Genomic DNA, 25683 nt, shown 5'->3' with positions numbered 1-25683 from the left:
CATAGAGTGCTCAATAAATGAAACAACCGAATAGCCATGTCCATCTAGTAAACCTGGCGCGGTATTTTGCATTCTGACCAACCGTCCGAGCCCGGGCAGCTTCGTAGATCCGCGAATATATTCGAACCATGCTGGTCGCTTATGCGAGTGCCGAAAAAGATTCAGATTCTCCCTCGTTGGCACCGCCTTGTATTGGTTTTTAAGCCCAACATATTTTATCCTCATGTTGACGCGTCGAGTAATATCCACCGACAGCCAACGCACTTTGCGTAGACTTCCCGGAATCAAGATGAATTTTGGTTTACGGGGAATAAAACTTAAGTAGAATATGATAATCGATCAAGATAATGTTGATTCACGCACTACGACCGCTTTCTAGTCAATAAACAACCCCCCCGATGCAATCAGATGCACCCCATTGATCCATCGCGCCCTTTCCTCGCACAGAAATGCTACGGCGTAAGCAATCTCATCCGGCTGCGCCATCCGCGGTCCAACAGGCGTTTGATCGATAATCGGCTGGAGGACCTTCATCTGCTCCTCGCCCGCGGCGGCAAAGCCTTCCGTTCGAGTTGGACCCGGGCTGACCGAGTTGACGGTGCAGCCGTATTTGGGAGGCAGTTCCTTTGCCCTGGTATATTGTGAGTAACGGTATTCGTAGTTGGGGATTAAGATGCATACCAGCACTTTGTGAATGAGTCGACCATCCCTTTCGTTCCTGCATATATCGTCTGATTCGGCGGCGGCCCTCGAGCCGATATACTGGCGATATTGACGATCCGTCCCGTGCCCTTGGTAAGATGTGGTAGAACAGTCTGCGTCATGAGGAATGTACCTCGCCCATTGACATTGACAAGCAGGTCCCAGTCCTTCAATGTTTGATCCTCAAATGGTTTGTTGACGGCCAACCCCACTGAGTTGACAAGAATATCGATGCGGTTCCATTGTGCTAACGCGGCATCGACTAGCTTCTGTGGTGTCTCGATTTGTGCCATGTCGCTGAGCACAGCGATAGCCGGAGATGGAAGCGAGGCGACGACGGCATCCGCCTCATCCTTTAGGTTTGGAAATGGATAGCTGATGACCGTGTTGGCTCCCCGAGATGAGAGTTCTCGTACAATGGCTGCGCCGATGCCCGACGATGATCCGGTGACGATGGCTACTTTGCCAGCAAGTGTTTGCTCGACCATGTTGTCTAACGCGGCGGTGGATAGTGTGAGTTGCAACTGTCGCTACTTCTCTGGTCGCTGTGGGAATTTTGTGCGAATCATATACCCCGCACAGCGCCAATGCATTACCGGTAGATCGGAATAGATCCGGAGGGGCTGGGGCCCCGAACGTGGTCGCCGGCACATCTCGCACTGCCCACACAAATTACGTATCGCTCATGCTCCGACTGAACTCTAATCCCCTCGGCAGACCCATCATCAGGGTGAGCCTGGACCATGACCATCTTCTAAGAGAGCAGGGCCATTTGCCAGTCAGCCCATATCCCCGCGATCTGGTTCTGCTCTCGGCTCCACTTCGGAATTCGGAATTAGACATGTTGGAGACGAGCAGATGATCGTATTTAACTCTTGCATTCAGGGACAACGCATCTAGGCAGACATGATCAACCCTACAGACCGTTCATCAAAGCTTTCAATTAAACATGCAAATCATCTGGCGCGACTCGGCTGACCCGGCCGTCTACGAAGAAGCCCGCGTGGGCCGAGTATTCAACCACCGTCGACCGAAACGCTACCCCCTCGCCGTCGTGAAAGCAACCTGCGTGGAGGACATCATTGCAGCAGTTACCCTCGCTAAAGAACGAAACTGCCGCGTCGCTGTCCGCTCCGGCGGCCATTCCTGGGCGGCGTGGAGTGTACGCGATGAATCGATCTTGATTGATCTGGGCAACTTCAAACAGTGGACTGTGGATTCCGAGAATCGAGTCGCACAGGTGACGCCTAGTGTTACGGGCCGGGAACTGAACGGGATGTTGGTCGAGGAGTATGGGCTGATGTTCCCTGGTGGGCATTGTCCAGATGTTGGGCTTGGCGGGTTTCTACTGCAGGGTGGGATGGGCTGGAATTGCCGGGTATGAGGCTGGATATATTGGTCTCCTGCATCCACGCAAACGAGCTAATATCTTCTAGGGATGGGGTTGGGCATGCGAGAGAGTCAAGGCGATCGATGTGGTGACCGCCAACGGGGAGGCGCTACACTGCAATCAAGAACAAAATGAAGATTTATACTGGGCGGCTCGCGGGTCTGGGCCAGGTATGGCTCCTTTACATCTCCTTGCAATTGAGCGACTGTGGCAGCTAACCCATGGCACTACAGGTTTCCCTGCCGTCGTCACAAAATACCACCTGGACTTGATACAGTATCCTAAGCACGGATTCCGATCCTCCGGATATTTGTATCCTCTGAGCAAATACCACGAAGCATTTAACTGGATTGTTGGCGTTACCCCTACATTCGACAAGGATACCGAGATTGTCGCCGTCGGCTTGTATCCAGAGAATAGAGATGAGATCTGCCTCTTCATCCTATTCGTCACACTAAAGTATACCGCGGAAGAGGCAGAAGCAGTCCTTGCCCCAGCCCATGAATCCAGACCAGAGGGTGCGATCCACGAATGGGTCTGTAAGGAGGACAGTCTTGCGGGCCAATACGTATCACAAAAGAAGGCTAACCCCGAGGGCCACCGCTACTGCGTCGACAACGCCTATCTCCAGAACGACGCCAATGTGCCCAAGGTGCTCGAAGAAGCATTCACCACACTGCCGCATCGCAAGGCCTTTGTGCTCTGGTACGCTATGGATCCCTGCAGTCGCCGGGATTTGTCGGATATGGCGCTCAGTGTGCATTCGGATCATTACTTTGCTATCTATGCCGTCTGGGAAGATGAGGAAGATGATGCCCGGTGTCAGGGCTGGGTGAAGGATGTGATGCAGCGAGTAGAGCGGCATTCTGTGGGTGCTTATCTGGGGGACTCGGATTTTCAGGAGCGGCAGACAAGATACTGGGCTCCAACTAACGCAGATCGTCTGAGGGAGATTCGCAAAAAATGGGATCCTGCAGGAAGGATATGTGGGTATTTGGACAAGGGCGATGTTTCCGGGACAAGGGGTCTGGAGAATGTCCATGAGTGGGAGGCTATGAACAAAGACGAAGAGCGACCATAGATGAGGTACATGCAGCATGCTTTTTGGACAGCCGGAAGTATATAGAGTCTATTCTACCATACTATGCTGGAGTGTCAGTGCATTAGCGCTCCTTATTTATGTTGGTCCTGGTAGGGGATGAGTTAGAACATGATGACGCACCAGGGAATGCATCTTGGAAATAAGACGAGGTTACAGAAAGTCTAGTAACATAGCTTTCTTCGTCCAGTGTGTCATGATCTCTGTCAAGAGTCTTCCGAGGACACTCCTTGGTGCCAAAGGTTGAATTATCCGGTATGGCTTGTTCGAATTTTTTTGGTTGCTGCCTGGGTAGAGAGCACTAGATCAACACGGCCGTTGTAAAGCGCGTGTTCTTCATCAGGAGATCTGGCTGCCAACCTGGCACTCCACTCTCTCCATGTGCTTCTTGTTCCGGTAATCAAAAAACGAACACGAGTGGGGCGGCAAAGCCTCAGCGCAGATCAGTCAAGCGTATGGGTTAGATTGTATCCTCTTCACTGGTTCGTAGTTTCCACTTTTCAACATGTTGGACATCTGCCTAGCAAGGTTGATAGAAGTGGTTAATCGCATTCCACCGACATGGACGTATTGATTTTGTGTATCGCTAGGGCAGTGGACCCCTGTTGTCATGATGCTTTCTCTCTCCCCTGCATATAAGGCTTTCTTCCACCATGCTGGCTCTTTGTTTTTTCTCTAGATACCATTACCTTTCTTCGCCATGTCCCTGACTATCATCCTTTCACTGCTGCTTGCAACTATTTCATATGCTTCCCCATTGTGCAAGATAACACCATACGACGCAGAATGGCCGTCTCATGCAGACTGGGCATCCCTCAACAGCTCCATCAATGGTCAGCTCCTCAGCACCATCCCAGTGGCATCCTCCTGCTGGACCGGTAATCCGTTTGATTCGCCGGTCAACTGCAGCACTGTCCAGTCGAACTGGGCTAACGCTGCCTGGCAATCCCGGTTCCCGGAGGCTATCAACTACCCGGTTTACGCAAACAACTCTTGCCTGCCTCCTAGTGACTCGGCTTACGTCGCTGGGCGTGGATGCTCGATTGGTGGCTTTCCACAGTATATCGTGAATGCCACTAGTGAAGAGCAAATTGCGACCGCGCTGAAGTGGGCGGCAGATCGGAATATCCGCGTCGTTGTAAAAGGAACGGGCCACGATCTCAATGGAAGGTACGTCGAGCTTATCGAGAGAAGCCGTCGCTTAAACTAAGATATTATCTCCATCAAGGTCGAGCGGCGCCTTTTCCTTGTCTATTTGGACTTACAACCTACGCAAGTTGGAACGGCACACATCCTGGCGGAACCCATCTACCAACGCTTCTGAAGACGTGTACATTGTCGGCAGTGGCCAGCAATGGGGCAACGTTCTCGACATGGCCCTCGAGCAGGGCAGAGTCGTGACTACCGGCCAAGACCCGAGCGTCGGGCTCGGTGGATACATCCAGGGCGGTGGCCATGGTCCAGTTACCCGCACCTACGGTCTTGCTGCGAGCCATGTTCTCCAGATGAGAGTTATCACGACGAGAGGCGAGATTCTGCTGGCCAACCACGCCCAGAATCAAGACCTGTTTTGGGCGCTCCGTGGCGGTGGCCCTGGCTTGTACGGTGTGGTCACCGAGTATGTCATCAGACACCATCCAGTCCCCCGAAATGTGGTCATGGGAAATCTTCTCATTGCGCCCAAGGATGATGGCACCAATGGAAGTGCAGAGGCATCCTGGGATGCCGCCGTGGCCCATCTCTCTGCGCTCCCGGACCTCATGGATGCCGGACTGGCAGGTGCTGCCATGGTGGCCGTTGGTGAAACAGCCATGTCATTCGGATCCCTCAATCACTCCACAACCGGAGTGGTTGTTACACAGGTCTTCTGGTCATTCAACTCGACCCCCGCGGCCATGGAGGCTTTGGTGAATCCAGTGCTAGCCACCATAACCAGAGCAGCTGGCGGAAGCGGCAGTATCAGCGTGACATTCTCTGCATCGAACGCCGGAAATTATTCCTCGTTCTACAATGCCATCTCTGGCAGCGAGGCAGCGGGAGGTGAGAGCCTGGTGTCTAGCCGCCTGCTCGGCCGGGCTGAACTTGTTGATACACCTCGTGAGAAACGGAAGGAGTACTTGAAGATCGCGATGCATGCGCAAAATACCACCGCCGGGACATATGCGACAATCGGGCTTCAGGGTGGACCAGGTGTTCGAAACACGTGCGAAGAAGACTGGGGGGCGCTACTTCCCGCCTGGCGCTCGGCATATCTCCATTTCATCTCCAACGGTGCGATTGTCGACTCGAAAGCAGCCGGCTCGCCTAAACTAGCACTGCAGAGGGCTGCTCGACGGACCGAGGCCAAGGAGGAGATGTGGAGAGAGTGGTCCCCGGATTCAGGAGCGTACATGAACGAAGCAAATCCATACACCACCAATTTCAAGCAGGATTTCTACGGATCGAACTACGACCACCTAGTGGAAATCAAGGCCAAGTATGATCCGAGCTATAGTCTTTTTGTTCTGTCGGGCGTCGGAAGCGATGAGTGGGATTATGACCTTGATACCGGGCGGCTCTGCAAGAGTAACTAGGGTATGACTAGCACATTGGTGGCCAAGCTATATTGTCATTAGTCACAGTATTCCGAGAAGGCATTCTGGAATCCGTTCTGAAGCGTTCTCCCTTTCCTCCATTATACTCGGTTTTTGTGATGTATATCCTGTGAGTGAACTTCGGACATCTCGAAATTAGTCTTACGCTGCTGCAATGAACCACTAGATACATGACTTTTGGATAGATATGACATGAGCGCATAGTACCTGCTAAGTTTAAGCTCAACCCGAATATCTGGCCCTCGTCGAGGCGACTTGTGTAGGGTATCGGTGAAAATACTCGCAATCAATGATCACAGACGCTTCCATGCGGATCGGACGATCTCGGTCCTCTGAATCATATTATCCTGGAACTCGGTACCATGGACGCGGCACAGCCGTCATATCAATAGTGTGGCAAAGAGCCAAAAGAATCTCTAAATACGAGTACGGCCTGAATTCCCCTTCTGGGTCAGTAGACAAACATAGTTCCTGCTCCCGGTATCCTTCATATAGAATTATCATCTACTCTGCCCCATGAAGAATAATCTGCGCGGCCTGTTCCGCCACCGCGTACAGCGTCGCCTGCGGATGTCCTCCGATACTAATCGGCAGAACGCTCGCATCCACAACCCTCAGATTCCTCACGCCATGCACACGGAGATTAGTATCAACCACCGTTCCCATTGCAGCCGTCCCAGACGAATGATGGTGAGCAAGTCCAGTCGCTCTAATCCTCGCCTCAATTTCAGCATCCGATGATGTTGCAGACAGTGCAGCCATTCCTGGTGGAGGCACCTCGGCTTCGATATACTCCTCCAGTGCGGACGTGGTGAGCAGCGCCTGCATGGTGCGTCGCACTCCGTGAATAAGTGTGACTTTGTCGACTTCGGTGTCGAAATAGTTCGCATCCACGAGAGGAGGATCTGTGGGGTCGGCCGAACTGATACTGATGACGCCCCTGGAGGTCGCTCCGAGCAACATGACCGATGTCATGATCACACTTCCATCCGTGGGAACACCCGGGACACCCCCTGAAGCGTAAACCGCCAACGTCTCAACGAGGGGTCGCCCGGGTATCAGGAGGGACTCGTAACCCCTAGTGTGGCCATTGTGCTCGTCCTTGCGTAGCGCGGGACCGAGGATGTCGCGGGGAACAGCCTGATTCACGGTCCAGTCGCAGGGAAAGCCCTGCAGAAAAATTGGATCCGAGAGGACAGGGCTGCCCAGGGCAAGGCCGCGCTCGGGGTTGCGAAGCTTGTACAACTGGTATAATGCGAAATGGTCGGTCAGGTTCGTGCCCACCTGGGGGACATCAACAACGGTGGGAATGTCGAATTTCGCGAGGGTGTCATGAGGTCCGATACCAGATAACATGAGGACTTGCGGCGTCCGCAAGGCTCCAGCGGCGAGGATGACCTCCTTTCGCGCTGTAAATCGTCGACCATCTGCCAGCACCACGCCTGAGGCTATCTTCTCCCGATGCGTCTTGGTGAATTCAACTCTCTGCACCATCGCCTCCGTGATACGCGCCACTCCTTGGAGACTATACGCCTCATTGGCTGACTGGCGCCGCCCATTATGCCACGACTCGTAGAACTCGCAGACACCCGCTAAATTCCCCGAGCATCCATTCGGATTCAACGTCTCGCCAACCTCCAACCACGCATCACTGATCGGCTTACGAAGGGGATACTTGCGCCCAGAGGGACCCTCAGAGACTGCCATAACATGCATTGGCCCATGGAACCCGTGCTGCGCAGGGTCCGCATCCCGATCGAAGAAGGTCTCGCTCTTCCGGAAATATGGCAGCAGCCCATCATAACTCCATCGCTTATCCCCAACCATCTTCGCCCACTGGTCGTAGTCCCTCGCATCTCCGCGACTCCAGCCCTGGAAATTCGTCACACTCCCGCCGCCGAGGGCCTTACCCGCGTGGACGGGGTGTACGCGACCGGCTGTATTCTTCTGCGGGGTGGTCTTGTACGACCAGTCGAGGTCGGAATCTAGCAGGGAGAAGAGGCTGGCGAAGGTCTTTGTGGCTTCATTATCAGACTCGTCGGCGCCAGCTTCAAGGATGAGAACCTCGAGATGGGGATCGGCTTGTTTTAGGCGTGATGCGACGACGCAGCCTGTTAGGCCGCCGCCAACGATGATGTAATCTGCTTCGTGTAATGCCATTTTTGGTGGAGGTGTCGAGATAGGAAGAATGCGTAAGAAAGCCGGGAAGCTGGGTGAAGGGGAGGCTCGCTATTTATAAGCTGAAAGAATAAGCAGCCGACACCACGAAAGAAAGGCGTCCCAGGTAACTGTCAGCCATAGGCAAAATGATCTGTGTCGCACGTACTAGACCAGTATCAGGTAACGTCCCTACTTTAGAGCCGAACTTTGAAAGCTGATTGGACTTGCCGTGTGTCAGGCGGCGGCTGTGTCTGCGTTGGGGTCCAAATCTCTTTCAGCTCGCCTTGGAGCTCAGCCCAAGCGTGCCCGGAGCGTTTGCTGTCAGCTCTAAATCCCCTGCCCCGCGCTTGGCAGCGCGCCGTAGATGACCGAGGACGGATACGCCTATCGACCTGCCGGGAATAACCTCGCCGTTATATATATCATGTAGAAAAGCCTACGAACCTCAGTTAAAGAAGCTACAAGATCCATACGACAGTCACCACTGCCAACAAGATCATGGGCCACCAAAGCCGATTCACCCTGTTTAGATAGTACCTCATAAATATCCACCCGCAAGTAAAGTAACATAGTACGAATGCTGGGTTTCATTCATGATCACGTCGGGCCTTAGAACAAGAAATACCTGCGAGAGACTGACCAGGGAAAGCTATGATGAGACATGAAGGGTTATTGCTTTCGTCAATCCGTGCTGGTTGATTCATTCGAACTGGTACTTTCCTGGACACGAGGGGCCGACCAGGCAGGGAAGAATCTCCTGATCCGTACGCGAGTAGCGGGTGCTGCTAAAAGTACCAGCAGAACAACGCACCCGGAGCACAATATGATGGCAAAGGTAACCCCAATCTTGAGACCTGTAGCCAACTCACGTGTCCATAGCACCGCCAGCGAGGGAACCAGCATGCACGTGAGCGAGATTGCTACCGTGAAGAGGGTCAAGGAATAATGCTCTGTCAGGATCTGCGCGAAGATTCTAATTGACAGGAGGAGTCCGATAATTTCCAGGGGGCCCGGCAGCATCCACGCGAGCATAGCTCTATTTCCCACACGTGCCCCCGGTGGCAAAGAATAGTACCTCCGGGCGTTAGCCAGTTCTCTCTGCTTCTTTTGCTGCACCCACGAACTGCGTGCCAGAGCTCGTAGAGCGTATGTGGTCACGCTAAGTGACAGGGCGAAGGCGACAAAGTAAGCTACCGGCGGGGGCTGAGATAGTTCTCGAACCTGCATGGAGAACAGGGCGGCTGCAAAGGAAAGGGGGATAAACAGAAACGCTAGTTCGGTCAGTCGGCTGATGCTTTCGGCCTCCATAATTGCCCGTTGGCTTTCCATGAATTGAACCGCCCCAGCGATAGACTCCAGGGATTCGGTGAGATCCTGGACGATGCGCTGGAACCGGGTCTCCACTCGTAAGACGGCTGTCTGGTGCGCAGTCTCGCTCGGAAATAGATCGAGTAGTGCTCTTAGATCGTGTGCTAGCTCGGGGCTTAGATCCGAAAGATGTGACTCAAGATTGGCGATGAATGTCCTCATTGAGAGGATATCCTCTAGAGGGACGGTCCCTGAGGCTGTGGCCCTTGCAGTATTACCTCGCATGTCACGGAGTAAATGGAGAAGGCCGAGTGTGTCTGAGACAACTATCTGAAAGAGACGTCTCTCAAGGGACAGATCCTTCTCTATAGGATGTTCGGCATGAGCACGTAAGAATGATTCGGTTGACGCCAGAGACTTATACAAGGAAGCGAGCGCGTTATCCGGAAGGCCTGCGATGGACCGGCTGCTCGTAATACCTGGGGCGAACCGAGGCACGAGGCATTTATAGATAGGTATTGTAGTGATGTGTGCGCTCAGAGGAATAGCATCAGGCCGAGCATCAGGGTCTGTAGTAGACCAGAACGTTTTCCTACACTCGGGAATGGCATCTGATAAAATAATTGCTGGAATCTTGTTAGCAGTGAGAACCCGTGCCCAAGTTATACGTACTATATCTGCGCCCGTTCCTCGTAACCTGATAGATAGAAACTCGTTCTTCGATCGCGGAAATTTCCCCCGAGCGAAAACCAGGAATCACAAGCTCGGACAGATCCAACTCCGACCTAAGGATGTTTGAAGCTGGTGAGAACTTCCTGATCACGTATGTACGTTCTTCACCCCGGCGCGTTGGCCGGACTTCCTGCTTGTCCATGGCGCGTGTCTCGGTTTGGTCGCGCAAGTGACGCCCACGAAATTCTTCATAAGCAACCGGTCGATACCAGCGAAAAGAGATATACGGCCTATGGAGGTTCCAGGCATTCCATTCGGAGCGTCTACCCTTAAGCAGCGACCCATTTCTCGGGGTATTGCGCGAGACATGTTCCCGTGCCCGGTCACTCAGGTGGTCGATGAAGAATTGAGGGTCCAAGTCAAACGCTGCTCCCAACGTCGTGCAGATCTCGGGGATCAAGTCCTCGACGAGAATATATCGAACTTCTGTTTCGCTAGCTTGTTCGGTGAGCCACAAAAAAAGATCTGCTTTAATGGAAGAGGCAGCCCATGTCTGCGAGTCATGAACGTGGACATCTCCAGTTAGTGGCACATCGATGAGGTCGATTCTAACTTGCCCGGTAGAGGTTTCACAAAGCTGGTCATAGCCGGGAAGAATCTGGGATAGACGCGAAAGGTTGGCGGCATAGTTGTCAATCTCGTCGTCCATTGTCGTCGATTTGGACTTGCCGCTGCTCGGAATTCATGGTCGGCGGGGTTTGGCAGGCGTGCGGCTGAGAGGGCAGCTGGACAACGCATACGTATCGGAATGGAATAACTCGTTTCCTGTTCGTCCTACCGTCCCATCTGCACTGCTGCCGTATTCTGCCTAGCATCCAATAATACTATTAACAGAGCGCGCTACGGCTCCAGGAGACAACTCAGCCATGACCAAATTCAGATGTGTAGAGATCCATGGGGACGATGCAGCTATCTGGCTAGATAATCGCTAGATATAGCTAAATGGCATGAAAGAAGACATGTGTGCTAAAACCTTCCTTGGAAGACGAAGGCGCGACACGCGGGGCTTCCAACAACTATTGCATAAACTGTGTAGTTAAGTAAGATAAAAGTATTTGTACTCGAGGCTAAAGAAACTGAAAGTCTCCTCAAATGCGTTCCTCGGTTCCTGATTTCCTTGAGCCTCTCTTCAGACCCTGTTACTGTGGGAGGGGGGGCCGCAGGAAGACGTTGAGCGCACAATCCCCCTCGCGTGCCTCCCAACTCCTTCCATATCCTCGCGCGGGATCCGTCGAAGCCCCCTCGAGGCTTTAAAGCATGTATGTGAAATTCTTAATCTCCCAGTCCGTCTTATCCTCGTCATTCTCATTGGGATTGTCAAACCCTGAAGCACTCCGCTTGCGCTCATTGCGACGGTTGCAGTACTGAAGATAGAACCTAAGAACGATGGCCGACACGAAACCCAGGGCCAAGCCAGCCAAGCAGACTTTAATTCCTGTCTGCTCAAAGAGTTAGTTTTTTACCCCATAGAAACCAAACGGTGATACATGTCTTGGGCTCCAGCAGCCAACAGTCTGTACCTAACTGCGCGGTGAGGGGGGCCTTTCTCTCCTTACCGGATACCGTGGCTCCTCCGCCGTGAGAAACACCTGAGGGCTGACGATGTTACCAACGCAATAGGCAACGAACAGCATAGCACTGACGACGGTTTTCTTCGTGTTGCCGACAATGTTGGTAGATACCATAGACATGCTGATCGGTAGGATGGATGCATACGCGCCCATCAGGGAGGAGCCGAATAATTTTGCGTCTCTTTGGCTATCGTCCAGGACGTAGACCAGGACGACTCCCACAATACTATTTCCCCAGCGAGCCGGTTAGTCATGGAGACACACAGTTTCGACAGAATCAAGGCATTTCATTCAGCTTGATCCTTACCTAAGAAGGGACAATGCTGCGAGCATGATCGTCCGTGAGTTTCTGACATAGCTTCCGCATAGCGAGGTGATGACCACAAGACCGATCTGCACGGCTGCCCCGGGCATCTGGTAGAGAAGGGCTTGCAGCCCGGAGTATCCAAAGCCGGCTATAATAATGCCTATAAACTGAGGTTTGTCGCGGGGAGGAAGGTTAGCCGCTGGTTAGAGATCTGAGAAGCTGCGTTTGGGGGGTTGCTTGAGGAGCGGAGATGGGGCACTCTACTACATACAGCCGAGAACCCAGAATTTACCAGCATGCAACCGAGCATATTAACGCACAGAAGCCAGGCCTGCGGGTCGCGCAGAGCTTCCCAGGCCTGGTACATCTTGAATTCCTTGCCATCGACTTTTTGACGTGTCTCGCTGGTACGCTCGACAGCGAGGAGGCGCTCGTCGGGCGTGAGAAATGGTGCTGAGCCTGGTGCGTCGGGGAGAAAGAATAGAAGAACAAGGCCCCACGCAGTAGTGATGCAGCCAAATATGATGAACAGGTACTGCCAGGGCCATAGGGCTCCGTGTATATGGCCAATTCCCCATGCGAGTACGCCACCGAAGAGACCGGCGGCGGAGTTTCCCTATGAGATGTGAGCATAGCCATGTGTGTTTTTCGAGAAAATAACAGCCAATGCCGGGTTCACATACCAAGTACCAGATACCATGGCTGTTATAGGTATTAGCTTCATCCTCTTGAAGGGTCGGCAGTGAACGTGGATTACCTACCGCAGGGGTTGTTCGTCGCGTTTATAGAACATGCCAGTGATGTAGCTGAATCCGGGAGCGATTGATGCCTCGAGCATTCCCAAGATGAACCGGGTGACCATGAGGCCCGCGAACCCGGTGCATGCTGCGTGGCACGCAAGGACAGCCCCCCAAACGACGCTGAGCTAGTTAATCACAGTAACGGTTCTAGAGCAGAGAGAAACAGAAATAGAAGCACATACACAACAGACGCCAGATACTTGCCAAGTGGCAGCCGTATAATCAGCCACGACGTCGGGAAAGTCCAAAAGAAGTAGCCAAAGTAGAAAACCGCAGTGGCCCAGGAGTATTCGGATCCTTTGAGACCCTGTAGGGAAAAGGAAGTGAGGTTAGCACAGATGGATGGATGTCGAGGCTATGTGACCTACCAGATCAGCTCGGAGATTTAGGAGCGCAGAGTAGCCCAGAGAGATCTTGTCCAGGAATTGGAGCAAGTAGGTGACCCCGAGCAAGGGCATTAATCTGGGTTAAATGGCTCAGTGCTTGTCTGAGGCAGGGGGCTCTAAGCGGGCCTTACCTGAGGTCGATTTTCCAGAGGATTCCCTTGGTTGCCAACACCGATTCTGCCCCAGGCGTCTCATCTGCACACGACGAGCTGTCTAGAATTATTGCTGCCTTCATGGACTTTTGCATGAGTGAAACGTGTATTGCTTCAACTATCTTAGTCTATGGAAGAACACCTTGAGATACTGCCTTATATATAGCCACATCTCAAGCACTATCTCACCATGTATCCTAGATTCTGAGCACACGCCTATCGTACAGATAGGAAAACAGTGATCCCCTGGGGTCATCCGCGGGCAACAATTGAGATAAGAAGGAACAGCGTCTTGATGATGTCCAACATTGTTTACTTATCGTCTTATCTTCAAGGCGCTGACATTGGATCTGATTGGAGCGAAACTGGCGAGGTCGGCAATTGTGAGACTCCACTCTTTGGTGAAAAATTGTACAGATACAGACTTCAGGAGTGCAGCCAAAGTCCAGCGCAGAATCAAATAAGAAAGTGTGGAAATCGCCCGTCCCGGATCCAGTCTGAATAACGCACCCTTTCCCCGCTCCTCCGCTTCTCCCAGAACAGACTTTCCAACAACCACCTCGCGCGCCCCATATGTCGCCCATTCTTCTGCATTTTGGTAAACCGCTCGAGGATCCACGCCTGGTGGATCGGGTCATTGGTCTCGAACGCCACTACGAACAGGGCCCAGGCTACGTGCCATAAGTAGGGATCGCCCTCGTACTCGTGCAGACTAGCGACGATCAAGAGAACGGATGAGACAGCTGGCGACTGAATATCATACATGAGCCGGTCATAGAGGACGACGAGGGCGAGGAAATTGGCTACGGCCGCGCAGGTGTTGGAGAGCTGGGTGCTTCGCTCGAGAGCGCGGGAGCTCGCAAGGGGCATGAACGGCAAGAAGTCCTGTGGAATATTAGCTGATTTCGCTAGTCATCACACAGTCTGTTTACGGTCCGTCTATACTGACGATTTCCAACGCTTTCAGCTCAGCGCCAAACTGCCGCAAAGCGCTCGAATTGTCGCCTCCTCCTGCGCGCTCTAGCCTCGACAGTTTGAATCGCAACATGGTACTCCTATGATCCAGTGTCCAGAGCGGGTCGAGCTGGGAGTCCCAAATATCTTCCGCGGCAGGATACTCTGGGCCCCACGCGACCCTCAGTGCATCCTTGGAGGCCTCGCACATGGCGGTGATGGACCCGGGGTACTTGTTATTAAGCAGGTCAATGATGCCCCCATCGAGACTGAATGTTGACGCCCTCGCATCATAGTGGACCGTCCAGAGTGCCATACGATTGAGAAATTCGCGAGGAACCCCATGGCTATTCTGTGCTCCGTTGCGCGTATTCCCAGTAGGGTTGTCTTCCGACAGCGAAAGAATGCTACTCCCATCACAGCGAATCATGTGGCAAAGGCCGCGGAGGTGAGCCTGTAGTACTGTCGGGTCATCCCCGTAGGTCTGCTCGTAGAGAATAAACAGCCAAAGAGCTGGAAACGTGACCCAAGACTGCACGTCCGGGTGCCCGAGATGCCAGATGAACAGCGCCAGCGCGTCCTGATAGTGTTCGAGAGCGGCCGTGGTTCCATCCCCGCCGCGGCCCTCGGCCATATCTCGAATGGAAAAAGCGAGTAGAAGGTGCGCCAGCATCGGGTGCCGGGTGCACATGAAAAGCACGTAGGAGTATGTGGACCACCGGGGCGATTTCAGCACCATTCGCGGAACTACAGAATCCGCGTAGTGCTGGAGAGCCTGTTTGTCGGTTTCGCTTAGAGGCAGTGGCCAGTCTGTGCTCTGTAGGCCGTACGGGAGGTGTTGCCCGGACGGAGCTGGCACTGGGGCTACAGTGGGACTTCTTGGTCTTGGGGCTGCAGGTGCGATTGCAGGGCGCTGCAGAGCGCTCGCTGTAGTTGGACCGTGTCGCCTGGCGCATCGGGGGCGATGTCCGTACTGACAGTGTCTGTTTCGCGGCCGGCAATTTGTGCATTGCGGCTTCGTCTCGTCGCATTTTATCTTACGGGCGCTAGAGGATCGTTGAATGGATTATTTGTGATGATTAATGCACGGGAGAGTTGGCATACCGACAGGTCCAACACCCTGAAGAGGAATAACATTAGATACATAAAAGATGTATGTATGGAAGGAATGGATACGGACCCGTCTTGGTGCGTGGTGTGTGGAGGCTCCGCATTGCAGGAAGCGAGATCGGCTGTCAGAACTCGCAGAATGAACTGAACTCACTCGAGTGCAGGTTATTGCCGAGAATTTATATCCCGCTCTGTTAGCGACAAGAGATAAGTCACCGCGGTAATCCGATTGGCGGGTGATAGGCGACCTCGCTTAAAGTCCCCCGGGCCTGGAGATAGGAGATCATCTTGGAGAGTAAAAGGTAATATGTTCAAGAATGTGTATATAAACTTCGCCAGATGCTGAGCAGATAACAAAATGAATCAAGATTTCAGACATTGCAAATTGCATCTCACATTGTTACCGCAACATGTCCACCCTCACCCACACACAACCCCTGGTAGGCCTGGAGAGGCTTCAAGACATCCAGAAAACGATTGAAACAACAATCGCAGGCCACGTTGATGATTTGCGCCAGGCTATCAAACATGTCCGTGTTCGTTTGCCCGCCCGATAACTACTCTGACTGGTCAACAGGTCTACGAGAACCCCGAGCTCGCATTCGAAGAATATATTGCCCACGATACTCTCTGCTCCTTCCTCGGGGGTCTCGGATTCGAGGTCACCCGCGGTGCCTATGGCGTCGAAACTGCCTTTGAAGTCCGCACGGGCGAGGGCGGCCGCCTGATCAGCATCGATGCAGAATACGACGCGTTACCTGGGATCGGCCATGGATGCGGCCACCACCTGATCGCAGCGAGCAGTATCACCGCGTTCCTGGGGATCCACTACGTCCTAAAGCAACATAAGATTCCAGGCCGCGTGCAGCTGCTCGGTTGCCCAGCTGAAGAGAACCAAGGGGGCAAGGTCGTGCTGGTCAGGAATGGGGCCTTGAAGGGCGTCGACGCAGCCATAATGGCGTAAGCTCTTTCTTCTTCGTGCCCGCGCTGGTTTTGCTCTGTTTTATACCACACAAACAAACAGACAGACACTCATGATTTCAAAGCCACCCCAATAGCCCCGACAAACGATGCCCCGAGGTGACCGCAGTAGGGGGCTTCCCCACGCTCGCCATGCAGCGGTGGGTCGTCGAATACCACGGCCGTGCGTCGCACGCCGCAGGCCACCCGCACAAAGGCCTCAACGCCTTCGATGCCGCCGTCGCTGCGTATAATAACATTGCGCTTCTACGGCAGCAGACACTCTCCGAGGAGCGTATTCACGGATGCGTGCTCGAGGGCCCCAGGGTCCCGAATACCATCGGGCACTATACAAAGTCTGTCTGGATTGCGCGCAGCCTCAACCGGGGCACATTGTTGGCTCTGTCCAAGCGTGTCCTTGCGTGCTTTGAGGCCGCGGGAACGGCTACCGGATGTACGGTGGAGATTACAGAGTAAGGACTAAAGAAAGCCCCCTTGGGGTTCTCCGACTCTGTCTGTTGGATACTGATAAAGCTCAATAGGGGAAATATGTATCTCGACACCATCGTCAACGAAACACTGTGCCGGCGCTACGCGGAAATCGCCAACAGCGTCGAGGGCCAGCAGGTTCAAGCCTTCAGCACCGAAGTGCAAACCGGCTCCACCGACTTTGGTAAGCCGTTCATTAACCGATAATCTGTTATGATGGACAGTCGTGAATAATGAGTAATTTTATCTGCAGGTAATATAAGCTACGAGTGTCCTGGACTTCACCTCTTCTTTGCATTGGGGTGCTCACCGAACGTCTTCGCTCACCATCAGGACTTTACAGAGGCCTCAGGGACTGAAGACGCATTCTATCGCGCCCTGAAGACGGGAACGCTCATGGCGCTTACTGTATGGGATCTTCTCGCCGATGATGCGCTGTTCGAGCAGGTGGCGGGTGAGTGGAAGGCCACGGTTGAGGCGCATTCTTCTTCCGAGTGGGAGTAGCTGGGTTCAGGTTTCTGCAATATATTTATATCGAGATCCCTGTCGATACTCGAGCAATTGCCCAGGCAGAAGTAAGCCAATAAGTGCCCCGTATCATCCTGCCCGTCGGGCCACTGGGGAGAATTCATTTATTCTGTAGCCCACTGGGAGTTTTCTGAACGGTGTCTGGATAACGATTGACGTATCCGGCAAAAGTTCGCCTGGGCGCCGCGTCTACCTATTAAACCTTACAGCATGTACCGAATCCAATAAGCAGCTGACGCAATTGTAAGTGTCCTTAACCCAGGCCAATCAGTAATCGTGACCCTTCTCTTACCCCAGAATACATATTCCTAACTAACTTGATATACCCTACTATTTTAAGTACATCTAACTTCCCCGTAGAATGTAGATAATCCCTAATTATATGGCACGTCTTTAACTAGAAGTACTTGCTATTATACGCCTATGTATTATAGATCCCCTTGCCCATACACTACTTATTTACCATGTTAAGGTATATCTAGAACTAAATCCACTACTTGTACTACCCCCACCCATGCTCCATGTATCATTGAACGGGGAACTGAACGCGTGGACAAAAATACAATTGCAGCCTCTAGAGCGGGCCGAAAACACCGCCGATAGGGTCCTCGCCGACGGACTGGAACCGGTAACGAGCAGGGTCGCCGACGCATTCACCAAAATCGCACTGGATGCGAGTAACGACGCCGTGTGGGTGACGTCAAGGTGGTTTGAAGTCAACGTTTCTGTGGACCGGCCCTGGCTCATACTGACTGCCTGGGGGGCTGGTTGCGCTCGGAGCTGTTTTCCTCGGTTTGGCGATATTTGTCAATCACAGGCAGAAGTTTCGTCCCTGGAGGACTTCTCTCATTGCTGTGCTGTTTTATGGTCTGCATGGTCTGGAGACTGAAAGTGGGCATACGGCAATTGAGGCGGCAGGTCAGATGGAGCAGGTCGCCCAGACTATCCACGTTTTGATAGCCAGAAGGGGCGCACTCGATCGATCTGGATAATTGCATGTCTGTAGCGACTGCTCTTCTGAATATTATAATAACAATCCACAACTGTAATGTATTCTGTATCCAGAGCCACCGCAATGGATTGACTCCCCCATCGCGAAGACACGGCCGGTTCGATGGCGGACCGGCGACCACACTCAGGGAGGCGACGATCCTCAGCTGCCACGGACCACGGACACTTTTTGAAATTCTCCTGCCAGCCAGCCGGCTCCTCTTTGGATAAATTTACGAGCTTAAGCTTTCTTTGTGCCAGATCGCATGCTCGAACTTGCGGTTCTAATCTGGCCCAGGGGAAAGAGTTCGTGTCTCGCTGATATTTGAGTCTGTGATTCCACAGCCGCCTCGCAGCCTGATTGGTCCCGCCAAGTCACACTATTGGGTTCCTTGATCGCTTTCCTGCATCTTATCGCAACTCTAACCATGCTGGGCTAGATTGGGACACACCATGGCCTTGGCTATTGGACGCAGGAGGCAGCTGATGCATGAGAGCAAGCATCATGTTTGCGATGGCCGAATAAGCAGTCCTCCTCAAATGCCGGCATGGTTTGCAGCACGAGATTGTCTGAGCGGCAGTCATCAATGGTCATCGCGGTCTCCTACGCGGGAAACGATGTCGCAAAAGGCTGTCGAGGTCCGCAAGTAAGGACCTCTTGACTATCAAGTTTCGACGTGTTCCCTTTGAAAAAAAGCCAATGCGCGAAATCTGTCGATACTAAGAATGGAGATATCCCACAAGTGTGATCGCCAGCACGAGCCGATCGGTCAATAGCGCCCAGATCATTCCTTCTTGATTGCCCAAGCCCTATCAGGTCCCAACCTGCGACCCACTGCACCGACCGTCAATCTTATCCCCAAACTCTGGGGCTGTGTGACGTGAAGCTCATCTGAAGCTTCCAGGCTGATTCATATTTCGGGCTGCAGCCGGCATTGCTCTGAAAAATCAGCCACACTGTCCCCGAATCCTTGACTCCTCGACCGTTTTTCGCGATTCGATCTGTCAACTCCTCAAAGCTTGTCCTAGTTCACTGAGCGAATATAACCCATGTCACCGGTCGCCACTTCGCCTGTCGTGACACGAGCTTGTTTCAGCGCCCAACGTTAATCGATCTCAATCCCGAGATCAAGCGGTAGTTGTGATGGAGAGCGCGGACGCACTGGATTCCATCTCGCGGAGCGGGCTGTACACAGTGATCTGGGTGGAATATGGAATCTGCACAGTCGTCATGGCTCTGAGGGCATACTCGCAAGCTTTTGTGCTCCGCAAGTTTGCTGCCGATGATATCGTCATGCTCGGCGCCTATGTTCGTGTCCAACTCGACCAGGTGTACCTCTTAAAGCTAACAAGTCAGATCATTCAAGGCGTCGCATCGGTCTTGTGTACGCTCTCAACCTCCTATGGCCTCGGATCAAGCGTCGCAGACCTCAATTATCACCAGATCGTCAACGTGCTCAAATACGCCATGATCTCCATGCCCTTTGGCGTGATCGCTCCCCTCCTCGGCCGCATCTCGTTTATACTATTCCTCCTTGCCTCCGTCATAACTGTCCATAAGCTCCGTCGCAAGCTTCTGTGGGGACTCATTGTGCTTCAGACGATTATCAACATCGTGCCATGCATCCTCCAATTCACACAATGCGATCCTGTCGAAGCGTTGTGGAATCCGCTCCAACTTATAGCTCGGTGTCAGGGAGCAATTGTCGTTCTGCGATTTGGATACTTCCAAGGAGGTATGTCAGACATGTATTGTTCCACCCTAGGGTGCAAATGCTCACTCTTCAAGCCTTCAATGCGTTAACCGACTTGATTCTTATCCTCACCGGCCTTGCAGTGATTGTATCACTCAAAATGCGCCGCTCCAACAAGATCGTTCTGTGCATCATCTTATCACTAAGCTCTCTGTACGCTACCCCGCACCACGTTCACTTTATCCCTCCACAGATCTAACCAAAGCAGGGCCATGATTGCCGCTATTCTCAAAACCGTCCAGCTGCGCGGAATGAACACTGCCAACTTCAGCCGTACGTTGTAGTCCTTCCCGGCGACGACACCAGAAACATGAATTACTAACCGACCAAATCAGACGCAATGGGTCTATGGGCAATCTGGTTTCTGTACGCTGAATCCACCTCACTCCACTCCCATTTCCTTTGTTCCTCCTACCCTAACATCGTTGCATCCATGCTGACCGTATCAGAACCGAAGGAACGGTCGTGATCATAACTGCCTCGGTCCCACGCCTCCGCGCAATCATCGTCCTCGGCCGAAAGGGGAACTCGACGTACACGCCCTACCTGACCCCTGATGGCAGCAACGGCCCACCGCCGTATGAGGAGCGTTCGCGAAAGCATCGCTCGATCCGTACGACGTTCCTCGAAACCTCGTTGGACGATGTTCCGATCTATCCAGGGTCTGAGGATAGACGGGCGGATAGGGGCGAGGAAGGGAGTAGGGATGTTGTGATGATGATGGAGTCTGGGATATCGTTGAATCGATCTGTTAGGGTGAGGGAGGCATTGTGAGCCTGAAAATATACTAGAGTTTTTGCCATTAACTAGCGCTTGATATACCCAGTTTTCTACTTGTGGTCCTATATGGACAAGCTGTGGAGTGTAGAGGTAAGGTATGTTAAACTGGGAGTCCGACACGATAGGGAGTGGTCGTCTCGCACTCTCTCATTATAGCATTAAACAATACGGCGTAACTGATACTCACGCTCAGACCTTCCACTGTGCGCCTCCACGCCGCCATTATAGGGCCTAGAGCCTACAGCAACAATATGGTAATTAACGCGCCTACAATGCCCGAAACACCCGCCCCGAGCTGCAATCTCCCCGCCGCACCAGTGAACCCTGGATCATCCGAGGACCCCGCCGAATCCTCCTCCTCGCCCGAACCGCCAGTCACCGTCTCCGAATCATCGTCGTCACTCGAGTTTGAGAAACCCAAATCCCAGCCCGAACCAGAATCCGAGTCCGAGTCACCGGTTGCCGAAGGCGAGTCCGTGTCGTCGTCGTCGTTGCTGTTGCTCGAGGAGCCCAGGCCCAGAGAGTCCCACCAGTCGAAGCCGGATGTCTCGGTTGCTTCAGGTGAGTCAGAGCCCCCGGTCAGGGTTAGTGAGTAGTCTGGGTCATCGCGGTCACCCGTTGAGCTTGGCCCCTCGGTATCTGTCGCGGTGGGTGGGCGTGTTGTCGTGCTGGAGGCGCCGCCTCCACCTCCACCTCCACCTCCGCTGCCGCCGCCAAAGATCAGATCAAGGAAGAAAGCGATGAATTCGCCGATGTAGTTGAAGAGCTGTGGTGGTTAGTGAATAGAATTCTCGGGTGAGTACGTGAGTCCGTACCGGGCCGATGCTGGTAATCAGATCGTTGAGCTGTTCTGCAACATCGCGCGTGAGCAGGATACTAGCATTGTTGAGGATGTTCGTGAGTTTCGTGATAAGGTCTGAGTCGAGCAGGTCAAGCAGAGTCTGTCAAGATCAGCACTACTCGAAGCGTCAAGTCAGACCCTGTGAAGGCAATACCGGAAGCAAAGAACCAAGCGTATCAATCAGATCCTGCGTCGCATCCGAGTTGATAAGCTCATCGAGTAATGTAAGGAGATCCCTCGTCTGCGGCACATCCAGATCCCCAAGAACGGACGCGAGGTTCGTGATAATCAGATTGATCTTTTTCAGACTTTCGGAAGAGAGCAAATCAAACAGGGGACCGAGAAGGTCACTGATCCCATCGACGATCCCGCCGAGATCCAGCTGGCGTCGGACCAGGAGGTGGACGTCCTCCTGCGTCACGCCCTCGACAGCGATCAGCGTGACGCCGTCCTGGATATCGGGATTGGCCGACGCGATGGCCGCCGTGGGGAGCAGCACGGCGGGAGCATATTTCGAGAAGCGCATTGCGAAGCCAGGGCAAGAGCAGCTATGTCCAAAGATGCGGATGCCACTGGGTAGATACCCGAGCAGTAATGGGACCTTCGGCGCACGAACGATTTCGAGTCAGATCGTCCGCAGCCTGCGGCGCTGGACCCCAAGATATAGCTCCACCTCCACCCTGCGGTCCTGCGGCGGGTGCCCTGGCTTGCGGGTCGCGCTACATGTGATGGATCGTGTTCCTGTGCGCAGGTCCAACCGGGTTTTGGGAAGCTTCAAGTGCGCACGAGGGCGCCGCCCAATGTCGAGCTCGAAATAACAATGTAGGCCCTGTAGAATAGATTGGGTGGCGGTATGATGTGGAGAGTGTCGGAAAGCGGGGAAGCGTGAGCGTGTATGACTCTGGCGATCTGACTTCGAAGAGACTGACTCGAATTTACGGAGACGAAATCCCATAGACAAAACTTCAGGGCCTGGCCGAGTTAAATAGCGTCCTTGCTACTATCAGGGCCTAGCGCGCGTTGGCGTGCACTAAACGGTGAAGAGCACATGTCATCGTTCGCTCTTTCGCTAGCAAAGTCACGTATCTCGGCCCGCGGAAACACGGCTTGGCGGGGGTTGTCTATATTATGTCTCACTTCTCCCCTTTAAAGTCTAATGATTAGTGAGGTTGATTTTTGTTGATATTCTTGTTCCTGTTTCCCCGCAAATTGTTCCAACCACGATGTCGCGGGCAGGGTTCCTCAGAAGAAGGGAGGCCTGTCCGTCGATGGGATCATACGGTACTAGTAGTGAGCTTGCACTGGAGTCCTGTCGATGGCGTGGTCTAGTCTGTGTTAAGAATAGATCAGATCTCGAGTCTTCTCCGCACTTCTAACAGACAATGTGGTTCTGGTCTCGTGGCTCCCATACTCAAGCCAGGTTCCGTGCCTAGGTACTTCAACCCACCGCTTCAGGTCGCAGCTTCGTCCGGGAAATAAGATCGAGAGACAGCCAAGGCAAGACAGTCTGCTTCAGTACCTATACTCTCCATCTAGGCCGAGGGTATTTGTAAGATAATACTCCTGCATTCATTGAGTTCTGCTGGCCACCAGGGCTCACCCTGACTGGCCCTTGATGTGGTAGCAAGCAAGAAAGAGCATAGGTCTGCATGTCCAGAAGCTGACTCCCGTAGCAGCTGCTGTCCTTGGCGCGTCTATACCTTGTGAACTGAACTGGAGGAATACCCAAATATGATGTGCACAGTAGCCTGAACCCCTTCTGTTATGCAGTAAAATTCCCAAGGCGCAAGGCATCTAAAACTGTAGCGATGATGCATCTTGTGACTAAAATGCCGGAATTGTACATGATGCGTCTGGTCGGAACAGCTAATATCCTGCCCGATGTAAATAATCGAATCGTGCGCTGCCAGCAGACATCTAGGTAACTGCCCTGAAGAACCCACCACAAGCAATCGACTAACTGAAAACTAAATCCACCCGGGTCTCTCATTTCACCTCGAGGGCACTAACACCACGATACTCATGGCCCGAGTCCCTACCAAACACAAACCCAGGGCGCTCAACGCACAAGGCCAACACGTCGATGACTATAAGCCTGATAAATGGCATAAAACATCAGTTCCAATTGCAATCCCAATCTTGAGATAAGTCCACCCCGCTAGGTAGGACGGGCAGGAACGGAAACACTTACACTCCTTCCAGCCCAATAAACAAGCCCTCATCCGAAATCAAATCCCCACTATACCCCTCCTTCAGCTCATCTGCGCGGAAGACGCACCGGACCAGCGTGGTGGTCACGGCAATGAACAGGAAGGCGAAGAAGAGCTTCTCGCCTGGGCTGATTCTCTTGCCCTGACCACTGCCATTGCCACTGCCCGTTTCGGGATTCGACAGTATATACCGAATTACAAAATCACTAAAGAGCGCAAGGAACGCGGAGAGCATAACCACCTGTAGAATCGGACCCGCCATTGCGATGTCCACGCCGATCTGGCTGGACCCCGAGGATGAGGCGGAGAGGCCGCCGCCTGTCCCCTGCAGAGCGAGCAAGATGATGTCCGCCGGGATAAAGATCCAGTGCAGGTATTTTGTCGGGAAGCGAGCGAGTGTCGGTGAGAAGTGGTTTATGCTAGTGGTATGGATTGCGTTAGATGTTCTGTTGGCCTCATGCGTGTGTAGTAGAAAGGTTGGGGGGGTTACGTCTGGGAAAGAGTCACGTAGATGGCGGCGCAAAAGAAGACTGGTGCTTGCGTTATGCAGACTGGTCAATTGATATCAGCCGGTGAACAACGAAAGAGGTGGGAGAACCGGGAAGGAGGTAGGGTGCTTTACTATCTGCACGATAAATGCCGGAAAGCTCCAGGGATTTTTATACATGAGGACGCGACCAACGTACCCGGCCGTCTCATGGGTGCACCCAAGAATCATACACCACCTGTACCACCAGGCCCTCCATCGGATCCCCAGGTAGATGTGGATTATCATAGCAAGATTGAAGAGGGCGATGAAGGCGATGTTGGCGGGTAGGGACGGTCTGTACTGGTACACGCTCTGGTCTATTGAGCATAGCTGGAATTGGTGGAGTCAGCATTTACCATATCCTTGGGCCGGAGAGGGCAAGATATCACCGAGTACATACCTCGAGGGTGCAGTTGGCACTTGGGTCGAATGTTACGAAATATCGGGGGTCTGACATTATCGAGGGGGTGAGAGGTCGATTGATCGGAGAAGAAGTGGCGATAGTGGTGCTCAAGAATAATGCAGGAATGAATATGTGCCCGTGTGGTTATTTATCATGAACAGGACACAGCGGCATTGATCTAGAACATGGGAGTAATGGTTGGCTCCAATTCAGCTCCCAATAGATATCAGAAATATTTAATTGGAATAAATTAATTAGCTTCACTAGAGATTCCATGGCTTCATTTAGCCGTCGCGGCCGGAAATGCTCATCTTACGGCCGTAAGCATCCACTGCAGGAACATCCATGCCTTTATCCTGTGGCTCTGGTACGGGCGTATGGTTGATGGATGATTTTTCAACATAATGATAGCGCTATTACACCTAGACACTCTTCAAAAAATAGGGGACTATATCGAGAGTAGTTGGGCGATGCCAGCCATACGAACCTTTGATCTTGTACTATCTCAAAACGACCTTTCGCTGCATAGCAGGGTTAGTAATAGCTTTACCATGGGCATTAATAAAGCTCCAGTCACTCCCTGCATCGCGAACCCCCTCATGCTTTACTCCATCTGTTTAGGTGCTGCTGTTAGCAGATGCCTCGTACAAGACTGAATGGGTGGTTCTCAGTTTAGTGGGGGTACAGCCATATCCAATAGAGTCCCCCGTAGGCTAACAAAGTAGCTTTGTACAGCGCCTTCGAGCCGTTAAAACATAGGATTCTGCTTCGTTGGTGGCAAGCCTGATGGCGCTCTTCAAGACTAGTCGGATGGTTAAGGCCACCTTGCCATCCTGCCTCTTCAGCTTTATGGCCGTAAAGCTCCGATAACATGGACGGCCAAAGTAGGGTCCTGGTGCGAGACATACAGAGGTGCTGAGGATATCGCCCATAA

At 52.9% G+C, this 25683-nt stretch overlaps 11 protein-coding genes across 11 annotated transcripts; 4 read left to right on the top strand and 7 right to left on the bottom strand.

Moving 5' to 3' along the window:
• Nucleotides 1-375: 375 nt before the first annotated feature.
• On the bottom strand, nucleotides 376-1190 carry BJX68DRAFT_270745 (SDR family NAD(P)-dependent oxidoreductase; the record flags this gene model as incomplete). The annotated part of the gene is made up of 2 exons (XM_071046752.1): nucleotides 376-631; nucleotides 682-1190. 2 exons carry the CDS (start codon nucleotides 1188-1190, stop codon nucleotides 376-378), a joined length of 765 nt encoding a protein of 254 aa, XP_070895014.1.
• A 460-nt stretch (nucleotides 1191-1650) lies between these two features.
• BJX68DRAFT_278422 (FAD-binding oxidoreductase) lies at nucleotides 1651-3173 on the top strand (the record flags this gene model as incomplete). Its single annotated transcript, XM_071048530.1, has 3 exons — nucleotides 1651-2080; nucleotides 2139-2262; nucleotides 2326-3173. Coding segments are annotated over 3 exons (1402 nt in total), but the record flags the coding sequence as incomplete, so codon positions are not given.
• A 718-nt stretch (nucleotides 3174-3891) lies between these two features.
• BJX68DRAFT_278420 (putative isoamyl alcohol oxidase) lies at nucleotides 3892-5764 on the top strand (the record flags this gene model as incomplete). The annotated part of the gene is made up of 2 exons (XM_071048529.1): nucleotides 3892-4361; nucleotides 4420-5764. The coding sequence occupies 2 exons, from the start codon at nucleotides 3892-3894 to the stop codon at nucleotides 5762-5764; spliced, it is 1815 nt and encodes a 604-aa protein (XP_070895012.1).
• Nucleotides 5765-5994: 230 nt separating this feature from the next.
• On the bottom strand, nucleotides 5995-8283 carry BJX68DRAFT_167935 (GMC family oxidoreductase). Its single transcript, XM_071036994.1, has 2 exons — nucleotides 8112-8283; nucleotides 5995-8025 (listed from the first exon to the last, which is right to left on the bottom strand). Exon 2 carries the CDS (start codon nucleotides 7943-7945, stop codon nucleotides 6290-6292), a length of 1656 nt encoding a protein of 551 aa, XP_070895011.1. The 5' UTR covers nucleotides 7946-8025; nucleotides 8112-8283; the 3' UTR covers nucleotides 5995-6289.
• Nucleotides 8284-8441: 158 nt separating this feature from the next.
• On the bottom strand, nucleotides 8442-10671 carry BJX68DRAFT_244873 (uncharacterized protein). The gene is made up of 2 exons (XM_071041396.1): nucleotides 9926-10671; nucleotides 8442-9879 (listed from the first exon to the last, which is right to left on the bottom strand). The coding sequence occupies exons 1-2, from the start codon at nucleotides 10632-10634 to the stop codon at nucleotides 8627-8629; spliced, it is 1962 nt and encodes a 653-aa protein (XP_070895010.1). The 5' UTR covers nucleotides 10635-10671; the 3' UTR covers nucleotides 8442-8626.
• Nucleotides 10672-11235: 564 nt separating this feature from the next.
• On the bottom strand, nucleotides 11236-13121 carry BJX68DRAFT_257826 (major facilitator superfamily domain-containing protein; the record flags this gene model as incomplete). The annotated part of the gene is made up of 8 exons (XM_071043416.1): nucleotides 11236-11424; nucleotides 11542-11782; nucleotides 11864-12030; nucleotides 12135-12479; nucleotides 12547-12565; nucleotides 12625-12783; nucleotides 12846-12970; nucleotides 13032-13121. The coding sequence occupies 8 exons, from the start codon at nucleotides 13119-13121 to the stop codon at nucleotides 11236-11238; spliced, it is 1335 nt and encodes a 444-aa protein (XP_070895009.1).
• A 294-nt stretch (nucleotides 13122-13415) lies between these two features.
• BJX68DRAFT_244872 (Zn(II)2Cys6 transcription factor domain-containing protein) lies at nucleotides 13416-15394 on the bottom strand. Its single transcript, XM_071041395.1, has 3 exons — nucleotides 15336-15394; nucleotides 15260-15275; nucleotides 13416-15201 (listed from the first exon to the last, which is right to left on the bottom strand). The coding sequence occupies exons 1-3, from the start codon at nucleotides 15367-15369 to the stop codon at nucleotides 14130-14132; spliced, it is 1122 nt and encodes a 373-aa protein (XP_070895008.1). The 5' UTR covers nucleotides 15370-15394; the 3' UTR covers nucleotides 13416-14129.
• A 281-nt stretch (nucleotides 15395-15675) lies between these two features.
• BJX68DRAFT_278419 (M20 family metallopeptidase) lies at nucleotides 15676-17218 on the top strand (the record flags this gene model as incomplete). The annotated part of the gene is made up of 5 exons (XM_071048528.1): nucleotides 15676-15795; nucleotides 15843-16225; nucleotides 16324-16698; nucleotides 16768-16898; nucleotides 16968-17218. The coding sequence occupies 5 exons, from the start codon at nucleotides 15676-15678 to the stop codon at nucleotides 17216-17218; spliced, it is 1260 nt and encodes a 419-aa protein (XP_070895007.1).
• Nucleotides 17219-19376: 2158 nt separating this feature from the next.
• BJX68DRAFT_257824 (uncharacterized protein) lies at nucleotides 19377-20803 on the top strand (the record flags this gene model as incomplete). Its single annotated transcript, XM_071043415.1, has 7 exons — nucleotides 19377-19541; nucleotides 19590-19968; nucleotides 20022-20139; nucleotides 20195-20259; nucleotides 20322-20352; nucleotides 20436-20648; nucleotides 20752-20803. 7 exons carry the CDS (start codon nucleotides 19377-19379, stop codon nucleotides 20801-20803), a joined length of 1023 nt encoding a protein of 340 aa, XP_070895006.1.
• A 201-nt stretch (nucleotides 20804-21004) lies between these two features.
• BJX68DRAFT_270737 (uncharacterized protein) lies at nucleotides 21005-22133 on the bottom strand (the record flags this gene model as incomplete). Its single annotated transcript, XM_071046751.1, has 3 exons — nucleotides 21005-21532; nucleotides 21582-21707; nucleotides 21762-22133. 3 exons carry the CDS (start codon nucleotides 22131-22133, stop codon nucleotides 21005-21007), a joined length of 1026 nt encoding a protein of 341 aa, XP_070895005.1.
• A 1460-nt stretch (nucleotides 22134-23593) lies between these two features.
• On the bottom strand, nucleotides 23594-24803 carry BJX68DRAFT_257823 (RTA1 domain-containing protein; the record flags this gene model as incomplete). Its single annotated transcript, XM_071043414.1, has 6 exons — nucleotides 23594-23702; nucleotides 23799-23978; nucleotides 24009-24236; nucleotides 24308-24368; nucleotides 24496-24676; nucleotides 24747-24803. 6 exons carry the CDS (start codon nucleotides 24801-24803, stop codon nucleotides 23594-23596), a joined length of 816 nt encoding a protein of 271 aa, XP_070895004.1.
• Between the last annotated feature and the right edge of the window lie 880 nt (nucleotides 24804-25683).

This window comes from Aspergillus pseudodeflectus (genome assembly GCF_044049435.1).
Source record: "Aspergillus pseudodeflectus strain CBS 756.74 chromosome Unknown BJX68scaffold_52, whole genome shotgun sequence".
In the NCBI taxonomy this organism is placed as follows: Eukaryota; Fungi; Ascomycota; class Eurotiomycetes; order Eurotiales; family Aspergillaceae; genus Aspergillus; species Aspergillus pseudodeflectus.
This window is presented reverse-complemented; position numbering and strand designations above follow the sequence as displayed.